This window comes from Clarias gariepinus, chromosome 3 (assembly GCF_024256425.1).
Source record: "Clarias gariepinus isolate MV-2021 ecotype Netherlands chromosome 3, CGAR_prim_01v2, whole genome shotgun sequence".
NCBI classification, from domain to species: Eukaryota; Metazoa; Chordata; class Actinopteri; order Siluriformes; family Clariidae; genus Clarias; species Clarias gariepinus.
The window spans coordinates 2,247,561-2,260,330 of record NC_071102.1 but is presented as its reverse complement, the minus strand read 5'-3'; the positions used below and the strand labels follow the sequence as shown (position 1 = coordinate 2,260,330).

Here is a 12,770-nt window from a genome sequence, read left to right as displayed (position 1 = left end):
ACAATAAAAAGTTTAGAGATAATCAATAAAAAGTGAAGGAGCAAAAAGTAAAAAGGAAAAGAGCTAAAAATGAAGATGAAAAACAACACAAATAATTTAAAGGAAAACCTGAAGGGAAATATGGAAGGGAAAGAAAAGAAAAAAAAAGCTGAGCAAAATAAGGTCATAAAAATGAATGATGATGAAGAAATAAAAGAAAAGGAAAAAGTAAAGCAACAATAATAAAAAGTGTAGAAACAGAAGTAAGTATGAACATCTGTCAGCCTTACATCGATTGGTTTTCAGGTGATTGGTAAATTAAAAAATAAATTAATAAAATAATGCCTAATAATAAAGTTAGAAGGAGCTCTTGTCAGAATTATTATCAAATTTTACAATTTCTAATTTTATTTCTTAAAAAAAATAAAGGAGCTTTCAAAGAAAAATATTTCAATGAAGAAACAAATAAGTTTATACATGCGAATTCTGTTTGAGCTTTTCTGAAGAAGGTTTTTGTCAGAATGTTTAATTTCTTTAAGTGTACTCTTTTATCATAAATCTAAACACCACTGTGCTTTGCAGAAACCTTATTATACAAATTTTACTGAGTAAAATTAAGGATAAATCTGTGTTTCAGGCTTTAAATAATCTGTCTGTTAGTTAACAATAACAGTAATAATTATACAGTAATAATTGAGTGATTTAATTATCTATGTATGCATGAGTGTGTTACATTATGTCAGTATTTAACCCTGTGGTCAGTGTGAAGAGCTTTAACTCTCTCTCAGTAAGCTGGGACGGAATGCGCGGGATTGAAATGTTATTACGGCGTGTCGAGGAGAATAATATGTGATTAGCGGCCATATAAACAGCTAAACAGGCGTAACGTGAGCAGCTGAGCGGCCGGCGCTCGTGTCGAGTCGCAGTAATTTGCTGGAGCAGATGTGTAAACACCTGGCCGAGCGGGGTGAGCCGAATCCTGCGCTGCACACGTCAGGACAATTACACACTCCGACTGTAGGATAAAGTGCTAATATTTAACAAAGGAGATGAAACAGATGTTCACTGAGAGGGTATTTATGGAATATACGTGAGGTCAATAAGTATTTGATCACCCTGTGATTTAACGAGTTCTCTTACTTATAAATCATGGAGGGTCTACAATTTTCAGCATAGGTGCATTTCCACTGTGAGAGACAGAATCTAAAAAGAAAAATCCGAAGATCACATTGTATGATTTAACAATTTATTTGTGAATTACTGTGTCAAATAAGTATTTGATCACTTGCTTATCAGCCAGATTTCTGACCCTCACAGACCTGTTATTTTGCTTTTAAATAGTCCATATGCTTCTTACGGAGCCACTCCTTGGTTTTCCTGGCTGTGTGCTTTTGTAAGACCCAGCCACGACCCATCTTTAATGCTCTGACTGAGGGAAGGAGGTTTTTGCCCAATATGTCACAATACATGGCCTCGTTCATCCTCTCCTTAATGCAGTGCAGTCGTCCTGTCCCCTGTGCAGAAAAACACCCCCAGAGCATGATGCTTCCAGCCCCATGCTTCACTGTAGGTATGGTATTATTGGGGTGATACTCATCATTCTTCTTCCTCCAAACACGGCGAATGGAGTTAAGACCAAAAAATTCTACTTTGGTCTCATCTGACCACAGGACTTTCTCCCATGACTCCTCTGGATCATTCAGATGGTCCCTGGCAAACTTCAGACGGGCCTGGACATGGGCTGACTTAAGCAGGGGAACCTCCCGTGTGATGCAAGATTTTAAACCATGACATCTTAGTGTATTACTGACAGTTGCCTTGGAAACGATGGTCCCAGCTCTCTTCACGGCATTGACCAGCTCCTTCCGTGTAGTTCTGGGCTGATTCTTTACCATTCTTAGCATCATTGATACCCCATGGATCTACTTAGACCTTGGCTGATTGTGGGGTGCACAGGTGTCTTTATGACAGGTGTCTTTATTGACCTCACTGTAAATCAGTCCTAACACACACACACACACACACACACACACACACACACACACACACACACACACACTTGACACTGTCACTAAGCAGACCCCCAACATGACCCCTCTTATGGCGTTTGGTAAAGACATGAGCGCGGCAGCTAGTGAGATGCGTCACGTGTTTCTGTAGAACTGTTCAGTTACACGTTGGTGTTATGGCCGCGGCTCCGGAATGAGACAATAGGACTCAAGTGTCCACGTACTTCTGAATAGTTTGTGTGTGTGTGTGTGTGTGTGTGTGTTGTACAGACGCATCGATGATGACATGGGCCGCACACACGAGCTGGAACATTCTGCCATTAAATGCATGCGTGGGATTCTCTACTGCTACATGCGCCAGGCTGACAAGGTGAGTGTGTGTCCGAGTGTATCTCTGTCCCCATGTGTGCAGCTGTGTGTCCGAGTGTGTTCCTGAGTGCCTAGCAGTGTGTGTACGGCAGAATGCATATGTAAGTGCGTGTCTGTGAGTGCATAGCTTTGTGTCCCCTTGTGAGTCCCCTAGTGCTTAGTGTGTGTTGTTGCATCGTTGGTATAATCTCTGTGCTCTGTTTAACTGAGAGAAGTTATTTACAGCGACTCTTGAGAAGTTTACTGACCAATCAGATCAAAGGAGGAGTCACTACTGCAGTTTTGCCCTTTTGCCCCAGTATTGGGGCAGTTCATTGGAAAGTGCAGTTAAGGATGACATCGTGCCTCAGGATGTGGCCTTTACTGCTGTATTAATGATGTTCTACTTTTTAAAATATTTAACTTAAAAACTGCTAACGTAGTGCATGCAGCACTTCTTGATGATCAATGATCCTCAGGCGGTTCACCACACACACACACATACATACACACACACACACACACACACAGAGGGCTGAGTGTAATCACATCTTGAATATTGTTTCGTTTCATTTACTCCTGACCTCTAATTCAGGAGAAAGCTTTATCACGTCTTAATTAGAGCTCAGTGTTTATGCAGCTAATTGCACAGTGAGGTGCTCCATTAGCGCCTGTCTCCTCCGCTCTCCAAAAACATGCCAGCTTTCAGTGCACCACTAATGCTGCTAACGCCGCTAATCACCAGAACATCCGGGCTGCAGGTGGATACGGGACAAAGCGGCGAAAACAGAAACTTAAAACAAAACGTCCTTTACAATCACACGCGCAGAGCTGTTCATTTTAAGGGAGAAGCATTTACACACACACACACACACACACACGCACACTCGTTAACAGGCTTATGCAGTATAAAATCTCATTAAAATGTGTAACAGTATGAATGAAGGTTATTTCAATGTCATCGTCATTAAGAATAACTTTAAGAGAATCGCAGACTCCTTTACTGACACACTGAGGCCACGCCCCCTTCACCGAGACTGACGCACTGAGGCCACGCCCCTTCACCGAGACTGACGCACTGAGGCCACGCCCCTTCACCGAGATTGACACACTGAGGCCACGCCCCTTCACTGAGACTGACACACTGAGGCCACGCCCCTTCACTGAGACTGACACACTGAGGCCACGCCCCCTTCACTGAGACTGCCGCACTGAGGCCACGCCCCCTTCACTGAGACTGACGCACTGAGGCCACGCCCCCTTCACTGAGACTGACGCACTGAGGCCACGCCCCCTTCACTGAGACTGACGCACTGAGGACACACCCCCTTCACTAAGACTGACGCACTGAGGACACGCCTCCTTCACTGAGACTGACGCACTTAGGACACGCCCCCTTCACTGAGACTGACGCACTGAGGCCACGCCCCCTTTACTGAGACTGACATACTGAGGCCAGGCCCCCTTTTACTGAGATGAGCGCACTGAGGCCACGCCTCCTTCACTGAGACCGCCGCACTGAGGCCACGCCCCCTTCACTGAGACTGACACACTGAGGACACGCCCCTTCACTGAGACCGCTGCACTGAGGCCACGCCCCCTTCACTGAGACTGCCGCACTGAGGCCACGCTCCCTTCACTGAGACTGACACACTGAGGACACGCCCCCTTTACTGAGACTGACACACTGAGGACACGCCCCTTTACTGAGACTGACACACTGAGGACACGCCCCTTTACTAAGACTGACAAACTGAGGCCACGCCCCCTTTACTGAGACTGACACACTGAGGCCACGCCCCCTTCACTGAGATCGACACACTGGGGCCACGCCCCCTTCACTGAGACTGACACACTGGGGCCACGCCCCCTTTTACTGAGACGGGCACACTGAGGCCACGCCCCCTTCACTGAGACTGACGCCCTGAGGACATGTCTCCTACACATACAGATTTGCATGGCACACTTGAGGCCACACCTCCCTCACTCAGAATAACACCCTGAGGCCACGCCTTCCGTGAGACTGACACACTGAGGGAACGCCTCCTTTATTAACCAGATTCACTTTAGTGGGACTGAAGCACAAAGGCCACACCTCCTATATTCAGACTGATGCACAGAGGCCACGCCTTCTTCACTCAGACTGAAACACAAAGGCCACGCCTTCTTCACTCTGACCCATACAGAATCCAACTGTCTAATTAATATCAGTACTGTTAGTGCCGTTATTCACTTTATAGTATGAATTTAAATATGAGACCATGTGTCCATGTTTGTGCTTTCTTTATGATGTGCAGAAACAAGCCCTTCTTTATTCGTCTTAAAATCATTGGCTTGAATAAAACCCTAAGCAAGCACTTTCACCATTACCAAGAAATCCTCCCGCCTTTTTATAAAATCTGCTCTTTGTACTAATACTCTCGTTATTCCGGCTGAGAGATTCCTGAACAATAATTAATAACACGCAGTGTCAGATCCTGTCTTTACAGATTGCTTTCTTTGCTGATTAATACACTTTAAACAGTGAAGTGACAGATCTGCAGTGTGTGCGGCTTTTTTTTTTTTTGACGTCTGTCTCAATCGCTTAAAGATCCCGTAGGTGAGACGCTTCACTGCGAGACGTCTGTGCGAGTCCGGAATGTCTAACGGAGGTTTAAGCCGCAAGACCGCGCCGGCTATAAATATATATGTGCAGTGTAAGCAGCTGTCATGGTGCAGGAGGGAATTTTCTGTAGGATCTGGAGGATTTCTGTCTGAGTGAACAATCCAGAAGGAGAACGGTGGTATGCAGTTAATATCATGTCAAATTACATCTCTTAAACAAGGTATCATCTGTCTTAGGGAATATAATACAGCCTTGATGGTTTGTGCAGGCGGTACATTTAGAAATAAATTATATATTTTATCACACTGTCTGTAGAAACGCATTAACACACTCGATATGAACAAGTCTGTATGAAGAGGAACTGAATTTATAATACAGCACTTAGCACTCTCGGCTCACTCGATCCATTTAATTTCCCTTTTTTTTATGATAATGTCAGCGATTAAGCTTGTGTTTGTTGTTAAATGGATGGAAGTTGTTAGCTAGGGAGTACAAGTGTCAAAACACCAAATTGAATATGTGTTTTGTTTGTGTATCGTGTAATCAGCTCCAGAGTGGTGCATCATGGTTGACCCTGAGACTGAATCATCAATGTTGAGGATTCAATTCAATTATATTCTGTTAGTTTTCTGTGTACAGTGTTGGGTTATTTATTTATTTTTTATTTTACAAAACAGCTTTATAGAAATGTATAAATTCTCCCTGAGAGGACACGAGGAAGAAACCCCGAGAGGAACCAGACTCATCATCAGGGTGACACAAGATTATAAATCATTCCCTTTCATAACTGTATGGTGTGAAGTCAAAGAGTTCAATCATGCAAACAGGAAATCTATTATAGTTTAAAAATGAAGTGTCTGTTTTGTTGAATTTTTCTGCGTGTATCTTTAACCAGACAGTATGACTTCTTCACTATCAACAAACTTGCGTCGCTCTGGATAAGGGCGTCTGCCAAATACATAAAAGTGGGAAAGACAGCTCCAAAAACATACCAGTTCACCATTTCACTCCATGCCTCACGCACTCCAGGTCCTCCAGATCTGCACCTTTAAATCTATTCACAGAAGGCTTAATTTAAACAAACATGTTTTCACCCTAGACTTAAACACTGAGACTCCTCATGAATCCAAAATCCTAATTAAGGAGGCAGTTCCATAACTATGGGGGGGCTTAGTAAGAAAAAGCTCAGCCCCTGCTGTAGTCTTCATTATACAAGGTACCAACAAATAGCCTGTACCTTTTAATCGTAGCCCCAGATAAGAAGCTGGGGTCAGAGTGCAGGGTCAGATAGGATACAGCCCCCCTGGAGCAGATACGGTTAAGAGCCATACGATCAGTAACCCAGAGCCTTAACTGCTTGGATGACGTTGGCTTTCAGATCCCGGCAATGAGTTCAGTATGATAATGGGTTTTGAGACGACAGGGTGTTGGTCTTTTCTAATGAGTTTTTGATGATGTTCTTGGGACGACGCCGATGCATTTAGGGCAACGATAATGGATTTATGATGATGTTCATTTAATTAAATTCAATTTTGATATGTTTGGTATGATCTTGACTTAGGGTCAGTGTCGAGTGTAGAATGTCATATTTGAGAGAAACACTTGTTTGGGGCGGCGAGGTTAGGACAGCGATGTCAAGTGATAACGTGTTTGGGATGACTGCGCTGACGTCTTAGGGGTGACGGTGTGTTTGGGATGAGTATGCCCAAGGGTGAGTAATGTATGCAGAACAATCACATGGTTTGGATGAAGAAGGATTTCGAATGACGCCACACTTGAGACAGTTGGTGATTTGTTTGGGACGTTGAGGATGCAGTGAGAAATCTGTGAAGGTCGATATTGTGTGTTAAACAAGATTTTAGGACGATGACACGTGGGTCGACTGTGTTTTTGAAAAGGTGTTCAGGACGAAGGGTTGAGATAACTCTTGGACTGCGACTCCTGCTCTTAACGTAATATAATATTACTAATATAAAACAGATGAAGATGAAGGAGAAACTGACTCTCTCTCTCTCTCACTTTTTTTCCTTTTGCTTCTTCTCTCAGGTGGAGAATTTTAAACAGGACCCGAACCCGTACACATGTCTCCACTCCGTGTTCAACGTTCATACAGGAGATGAGATTTACTCCTACAAACAGTACAGTCACCTGCAGGTACTCGCTCTTCCCCTCGTCCTCTCTTCACCCCACACACTCCACTCACATCCTCACATTCATCACGCTCTCAATTACTTCCCGCTTCACTCCCAGAGTGGGGCTTTGCTCCGGACGTTTACTCAGAGAGTGATTAGCGGAAAGGTCGCGGCACGAGGATGATGCTAATGACTCACCTCGAGACCCTCTGTCTCGTTATATGTTATAGATTAGCTTTTATATTTTATTAATTTTTACGTAGCTTTTAAACCTTACAAAGGTCAGGGATTTAGAGAGAGAGAGAGAGTTAACATTGAGAATCTGAGCGTGAAAGACATCTCGAACATCACGCTGATGTCATTTTCAGTTTCACACAGTGTGTTGAATATTTAATATCATATATGGATATTAAAAGCACGAGATGTGCTGCGTTTCTTTTTAAAAATACAGTATAAGGAACACCAGCCGAAGAATAGAGAGGATATGGAGAGCCTCGCCGTGGGCCGTAACCTTATTCCAGCTCAATAAGGTTTGTGCTGCTGACTGATCTGAGGAATAATAAAGCTGCAGTCCAAGGCTAAGGTCGTAACCCAAGGCCATAAGCACATAATGAAACTTGTTCTGGTGTTCATTCGGTCCTTTTGCGTTTGTATAAAAGTCAGATATTAAAAAACTTAATTATCAAGCAGATCACCGAGCTGAGAGGTCTGCATTTTTCCTCATAACAATCATGATGTGAAAAGGAATTGTGCTAATTTTCTTTTGTTATAATGATTATATTTTATTCCAGTAAAAAAAAAAAAAAATGTAAAAAAAAAAAAAAATATATATATATATATATATATATATATATATATATAATTATTATTAGGGTAAAATTTAATATTATTATAATAATATTTCTACATAATTCGTTTCAGTGCCACATGTTAACTATTTCTTCACTGTAATTTAAGTTTGATCTCACAGCCGTCCTCTCTGATTTCTCTTTTATACGACAACTTAAAAAGGAAACGTAAATATGTAAACTTATTTTATTTCCTCCAAACAGAGTCATAACCTTTAACTTCATCCTCTGTTTATACGGAGACTTTCACACAGTGATAAATATTTAAATATAAGGCTGTTAAAAAACAAACGAATAAATAAATAAAACTTGTTTTTGACTTTTATCAGTAAAAACTGCATTTGAGAGTCGAGTCTATAAATATTAGTGAGTCAATAATTATCTGATTTCTTTGTAACGTTCCTCTGTTGTTATTCTGCAACATGAAGCAAGAAGGAAAGTCATAGTCATAGGAAAACAACGTAAAGAAAGAAACAAAAAACAAAAAATAAAGAGTAATAAAAAAGAAAATAAGGGAACTGAGAAGAAGAGGGAGAGAAGATAAAAGAGAAATGAAGTAGCTGTTAAAAGGAAGCAAATAACAAATTGAATGAAGAGAATTTGGTTGTGGAAAAAATTAAGAATTTTACTTTCAAAAAGAAAAAAAAACGAAACAACAAGTTGAAGAAAAATTAAGTGACTAAATATTGTGAAGACAGAAACTGACAAAGTAACTATTAAAAAAAAGGTTATGTAGGTTTACAGAAATGAATAGTAAAGAGTAACTTAAAGAAGGAGAGAGAGATAGAAAAAAAGATAAAAAAAAAGAAGTGGCCTGTCTAAATGAATATTTAATATTTCAATTAATTAAAGAATCTATTGAAATGAAACTAAATGAAAAAAAAAAATTAAAATTTTTCATTTTGGCTCTGACCTCATGTCCCCTCCCTCCCTCTCTCTCTCTCTCTCTCTCTCTCTCTCTCTTTTCAGATCGATGCCGTGTCTCTCTTCCTTCTCTACTTGGTGGAAATGATTTGCTCTGGTCTACAGATTATCTACAACACTGATGAGGTACCGCACTGTACAGAGAACCCTGTGTGTATGTGTATATGTGTGTGTGTATGTATGTGTGTGTGTGTGTGGGGGGGGGCACAGATACACTCTGACACACTTTGTTAGATGCTGTAACGGGAGTAACACCGTGTCAGCAGGAAGTCGAGCGATGCCACAGAAATCCGATCTGCTGCCAGGAGGCCTCGCTCTCCCTCTCACTCACTACCTCTCCCTCGCTCTCCCTCTCCCTCGCTCCCTCTCACTACCTCTCCCTCGCTCTCCCTCTCACTCACTCTCCCTCGCTCTCCCTCTCCCTCGCTCCCTCTCCCTCGCTCTCCCTCACTACCTCTCCCTCGCTCCCTCGCTCCCTCTCACTCACTCTTCCTCGCTCTCGCTCTCCCTCACTCTCCCTCACGCTCTCCCTCACACCCTCGCTCCCCCTCTTCTTCGTTCCGTCACTCCCTTACTCCCTTACTCCCTTGCACCCTGACTCCGTCGGTGCAAAACACACATGATTATTATTAAAGTTCCCTTTACTCATACACAGCTAATACAACACACACTACGGCCCTGTCGAGTTCTCCGCTCTGAATGGTCAGCGAGCACCTGTGACGTCACCACAGGTTTATATTAACGCTCTCATTTTAATACGGTAACGTTTCTATAGCAACAGCTCTTAAAGGTTTTATTTCTTTTATATCTCTGGAATTTGCCTGTTATAAATATTTTTTTCTTCTTTTTGACCCATCAGAGTTTTTATTCCTTTCTGGTCCACAGTCACAGTTCAGGAGCCGTTTAATCTCCGGCTCGCAGCGAAACATCACCCGAATTTGGGAAAGCGAATTTGTGCGGCGTGTGAAAGCAGCGTCCAGAAAATAACTACCGCTTCCCTCCATCCACTCATCTTATCTTCACAATGACTCTCTCTCTCTCTCTCGCTCTTACTCTCTCTCTCTCTCTCTCTCTCGCTCTTACTCTCTCTCTCTCTCTCTCTCGCTCTTACTCTCTCTCTCTCTCTCTCGCTCTTAGTCTCTCTCTCTCTCTCCTATTTTCCTATTATTTGTGTAATATTTTGTATCTCTCTTCTCTTTTTCTGTCTCTCTCTCTCTCTCTCTATCTGGATGTCTCCTTTTTCTCTTTCCTCACTTGTATTTCGAATCCCGGCCTCTCTCTCTTTAGTTGCACCTTTTTGTCTCTCTGGATTTTACCTATTGTCTCTTTTTTTCTTTTTGTATCTCTCTAATATTCACTCTCTAATATACAAAATATTTATCTTCTTTTATATATTTTAATCTCTTTTTAATTAATAAGCTTAAATATTAATGGTTAACTTTTAAATTAAACTTTTAAAGTAAATTAATGGAAGGAAACAAAAAACAATATTTATAATTACTATAAAATGACATAGTTAATTATTTAATCTGATTAATATTAAATTAAACAGTAAACAAATACAGATGAAGAATAAATAAATAAAGACATTTCAATAAGCTGGACTTAAAAAAGATTGTATTAAATATTTATACTAATGTCCACATGGGATTCGCTTTGGGGTATACCTCTGTTTCTCTCTCTCTCACACACACACACACACACACACACACACCCCTAACTCCTAACTCCATCAAACACATCACCTGAAGAGTTTTTATAGGACTTCTGTTCCATTAGCGGCTCAGGGTTTTAACAGGCGTGTTTAAACGGCGCCCACCGGGCAGCGTAATGTGATTTAAAAAGCAGAGATGTGAAATCACCGAGACAATTCGGCCTTTTATTAATGAAGAACAGAGCGAAGGAGAGAGAGAGAGAGAGAGAGACACTAAGATAGAGAGAGAGAGAGAGAGAGAGACACTAAGAGAGAGAGAGAGAGAGAGAGACACTAAGATAGAGAGAGAGAGAGAGAGAGAGAGGAAGTCGTTCCTGCGCTGAAGTTCCCGCTCTTTTTCTCTAACACGTTATAATATTTTTGGCTTTTAGTTAAAGACTTCACACTGTCGTGTGTGTGTGTGTGTGTGCGCGCTCACGACTTTACAGTACAGCTGTGTATTTTTCCTTAAAGCCCTGAGACACACACTGTGATAACACAGACCCGTTCCTGTCCTTCCTGTTCACTCCGAGTTTCTTTTCTTTTCCTTTGTTTCTGTATTTATTCATGATTTAGCCAACAAGCGCAGGTTGTCGTGTTGGCGTAAACCCCCCTCCATGATCAACGTTACAGCTTTACTTCTGAAACTGGAGACTCCTTTATTCTTCAGGTGGACATTCCACTTCCTGCCTTCCTCACACTAATGAGCGTCTCCATGGAAACGATGACGTATTAGAGCTGAGATTTTAACACCTTCCTGTCCAATCAGAAGTATCACAATTAATAAATACAGAAAATAAGAATGTGAGGTTTTTTTTTTTTTTATTTGTTCTGTTTTGGGTTTTTTTGCGAGCGCGGAGACAGAAGCTAGGAAATCGAATCATCCTTCCGGGGCCGACGCTGTTTGTTTATCCCGCTGTCAAGCTCTCCGCATGAATCACTTTTATTTTATCCCAAAAATAGAAATCTCCTGGCTTTCTCCTCCTTTCTCTTGTCGCCTGTCCCATTTCGGCGTGCTCGAGGGCCTCGCCGCTTTCCTCCTGTTAAATTAAAGCCCTCGTCACTCGGTTCACTCCCCAGTGATTACACACTTCCACATTTACACGCTCCCAACTCATCATTCTTCTCGCAGCGTGTTTCCCGTGGCCTCGATTTTTAACACCGCCATGTGGGAACGCTCCTGCGCTGCACTGAAGTCACCGCCGTCTCTCTCTCTCTCTCTCTCACACACACACAGAGAGAGACACAGACACACATGATAAATTGTTGCCGTGAAGCGACGCTGATCTGTCGGTCGTTATTAATGCACCAGGACGCCGAGTTCACCACAAAAACACTGAGCTTATAACAAAAGACACAGGACGGGGATTACTGCAGAAGGACAAAGTTGTAACCATAGCAACACACTAACCTAGCTACGGCTCGGATCGTCTAGCTAACGACAAGGGACGTTCAAGTCAAAACAGGACTTTTGAACCCCCCTTCCCGCACTCACGCTCTTATCCCACTGCTTGGACACCATCAAGGTAGAAAGATTTCCCAGTACGCCGGAGCCGTGATCGAGCGCCTGAAACGCCGGCCTCCCGGGAACTCCTGTAACGTTTTGTCCATACATGTGGAAATGGCTGGGAGCGAGGTCAGGACTAGACGTGGCCATAACTCCCAGCCGAGGTCCTGTAATGCGCAATTTAGTGTGTATGTGTTTATTATATCAGAACTTTTCCCAGTTTCAGACGTTTCCCCCTGAAACAGTGTGTGTGTGTGTGTGTGTGTGTGTGTGTGTGTGTGTGTGTGTGTGTGTGTGTGTGTGTGTAGGTGGCTTTCATCCAGAACCTGGTGTTTTGTGTAGAGCGAGCGTACCGCGTCCCGGATTTCGGCATGTGGGAGAGAGGAAGTAAATACAACAACGGCAGCACAGAGCTGCACTCCAGGTGACACACACACACACACACACACACACCTCACGTCTGTCAGCTCAAGTTCATGAATTTCTCTAAAAACTAAAACATATTTTATCTGTCTGCTATCTTTCTTTTTTCTTTTTTTCTTTCTTTCTTTCTTTCTTTCTTTCTACCTGTTTCTCTGTCTGTCTGCCAGACAAATTTTTTATTTATCATCAGTCTATTTATCTACCTTTCTGTCTGTCTTGTATTTATCTGTCTGTCTATCTGTCTGTCTGCCCTCATGTCTATCTAGCTGTCTTTCTATCGCTACCTTTTTCTTTATATCTGT

General features: G+C 42.3%; 1 protein-coding gene across 4 annotated transcripts in view; it reads left to right on the top strand.

Moving 5' to 3' along the window:
• phkb (phosphorylase kinase, beta) overlaps window positions 1-12,770 on the top strand; it is a 73,836-nt gene that overhangs the window by 15,043 nt on the left and 46,023 nt on the right. For all 4 annotated transcript variants that reach the window (XM_053492103.1, XM_053492101.1, XM_053492102.1 and 1 more), the window contains 4 exons: window positions 2,259-2,358; window positions 6,988-7,095; window positions 8,891-8,971; window positions 12,354-12,469. In XM_053492103.1, coding sequence (XP_053348078.1) covers window positions 2,259-2,358; window positions 6,988-7,095; window positions 8,891-8,971; window positions 12,354-12,469 — 405 coding nt within the window. The remainder of the gene's footprint in view (window positions 1-2,258; window positions 2,359-6,987; window positions 7,096-8,890; window positions 8,972-12,353; window positions 12,470-12,770) is intronic.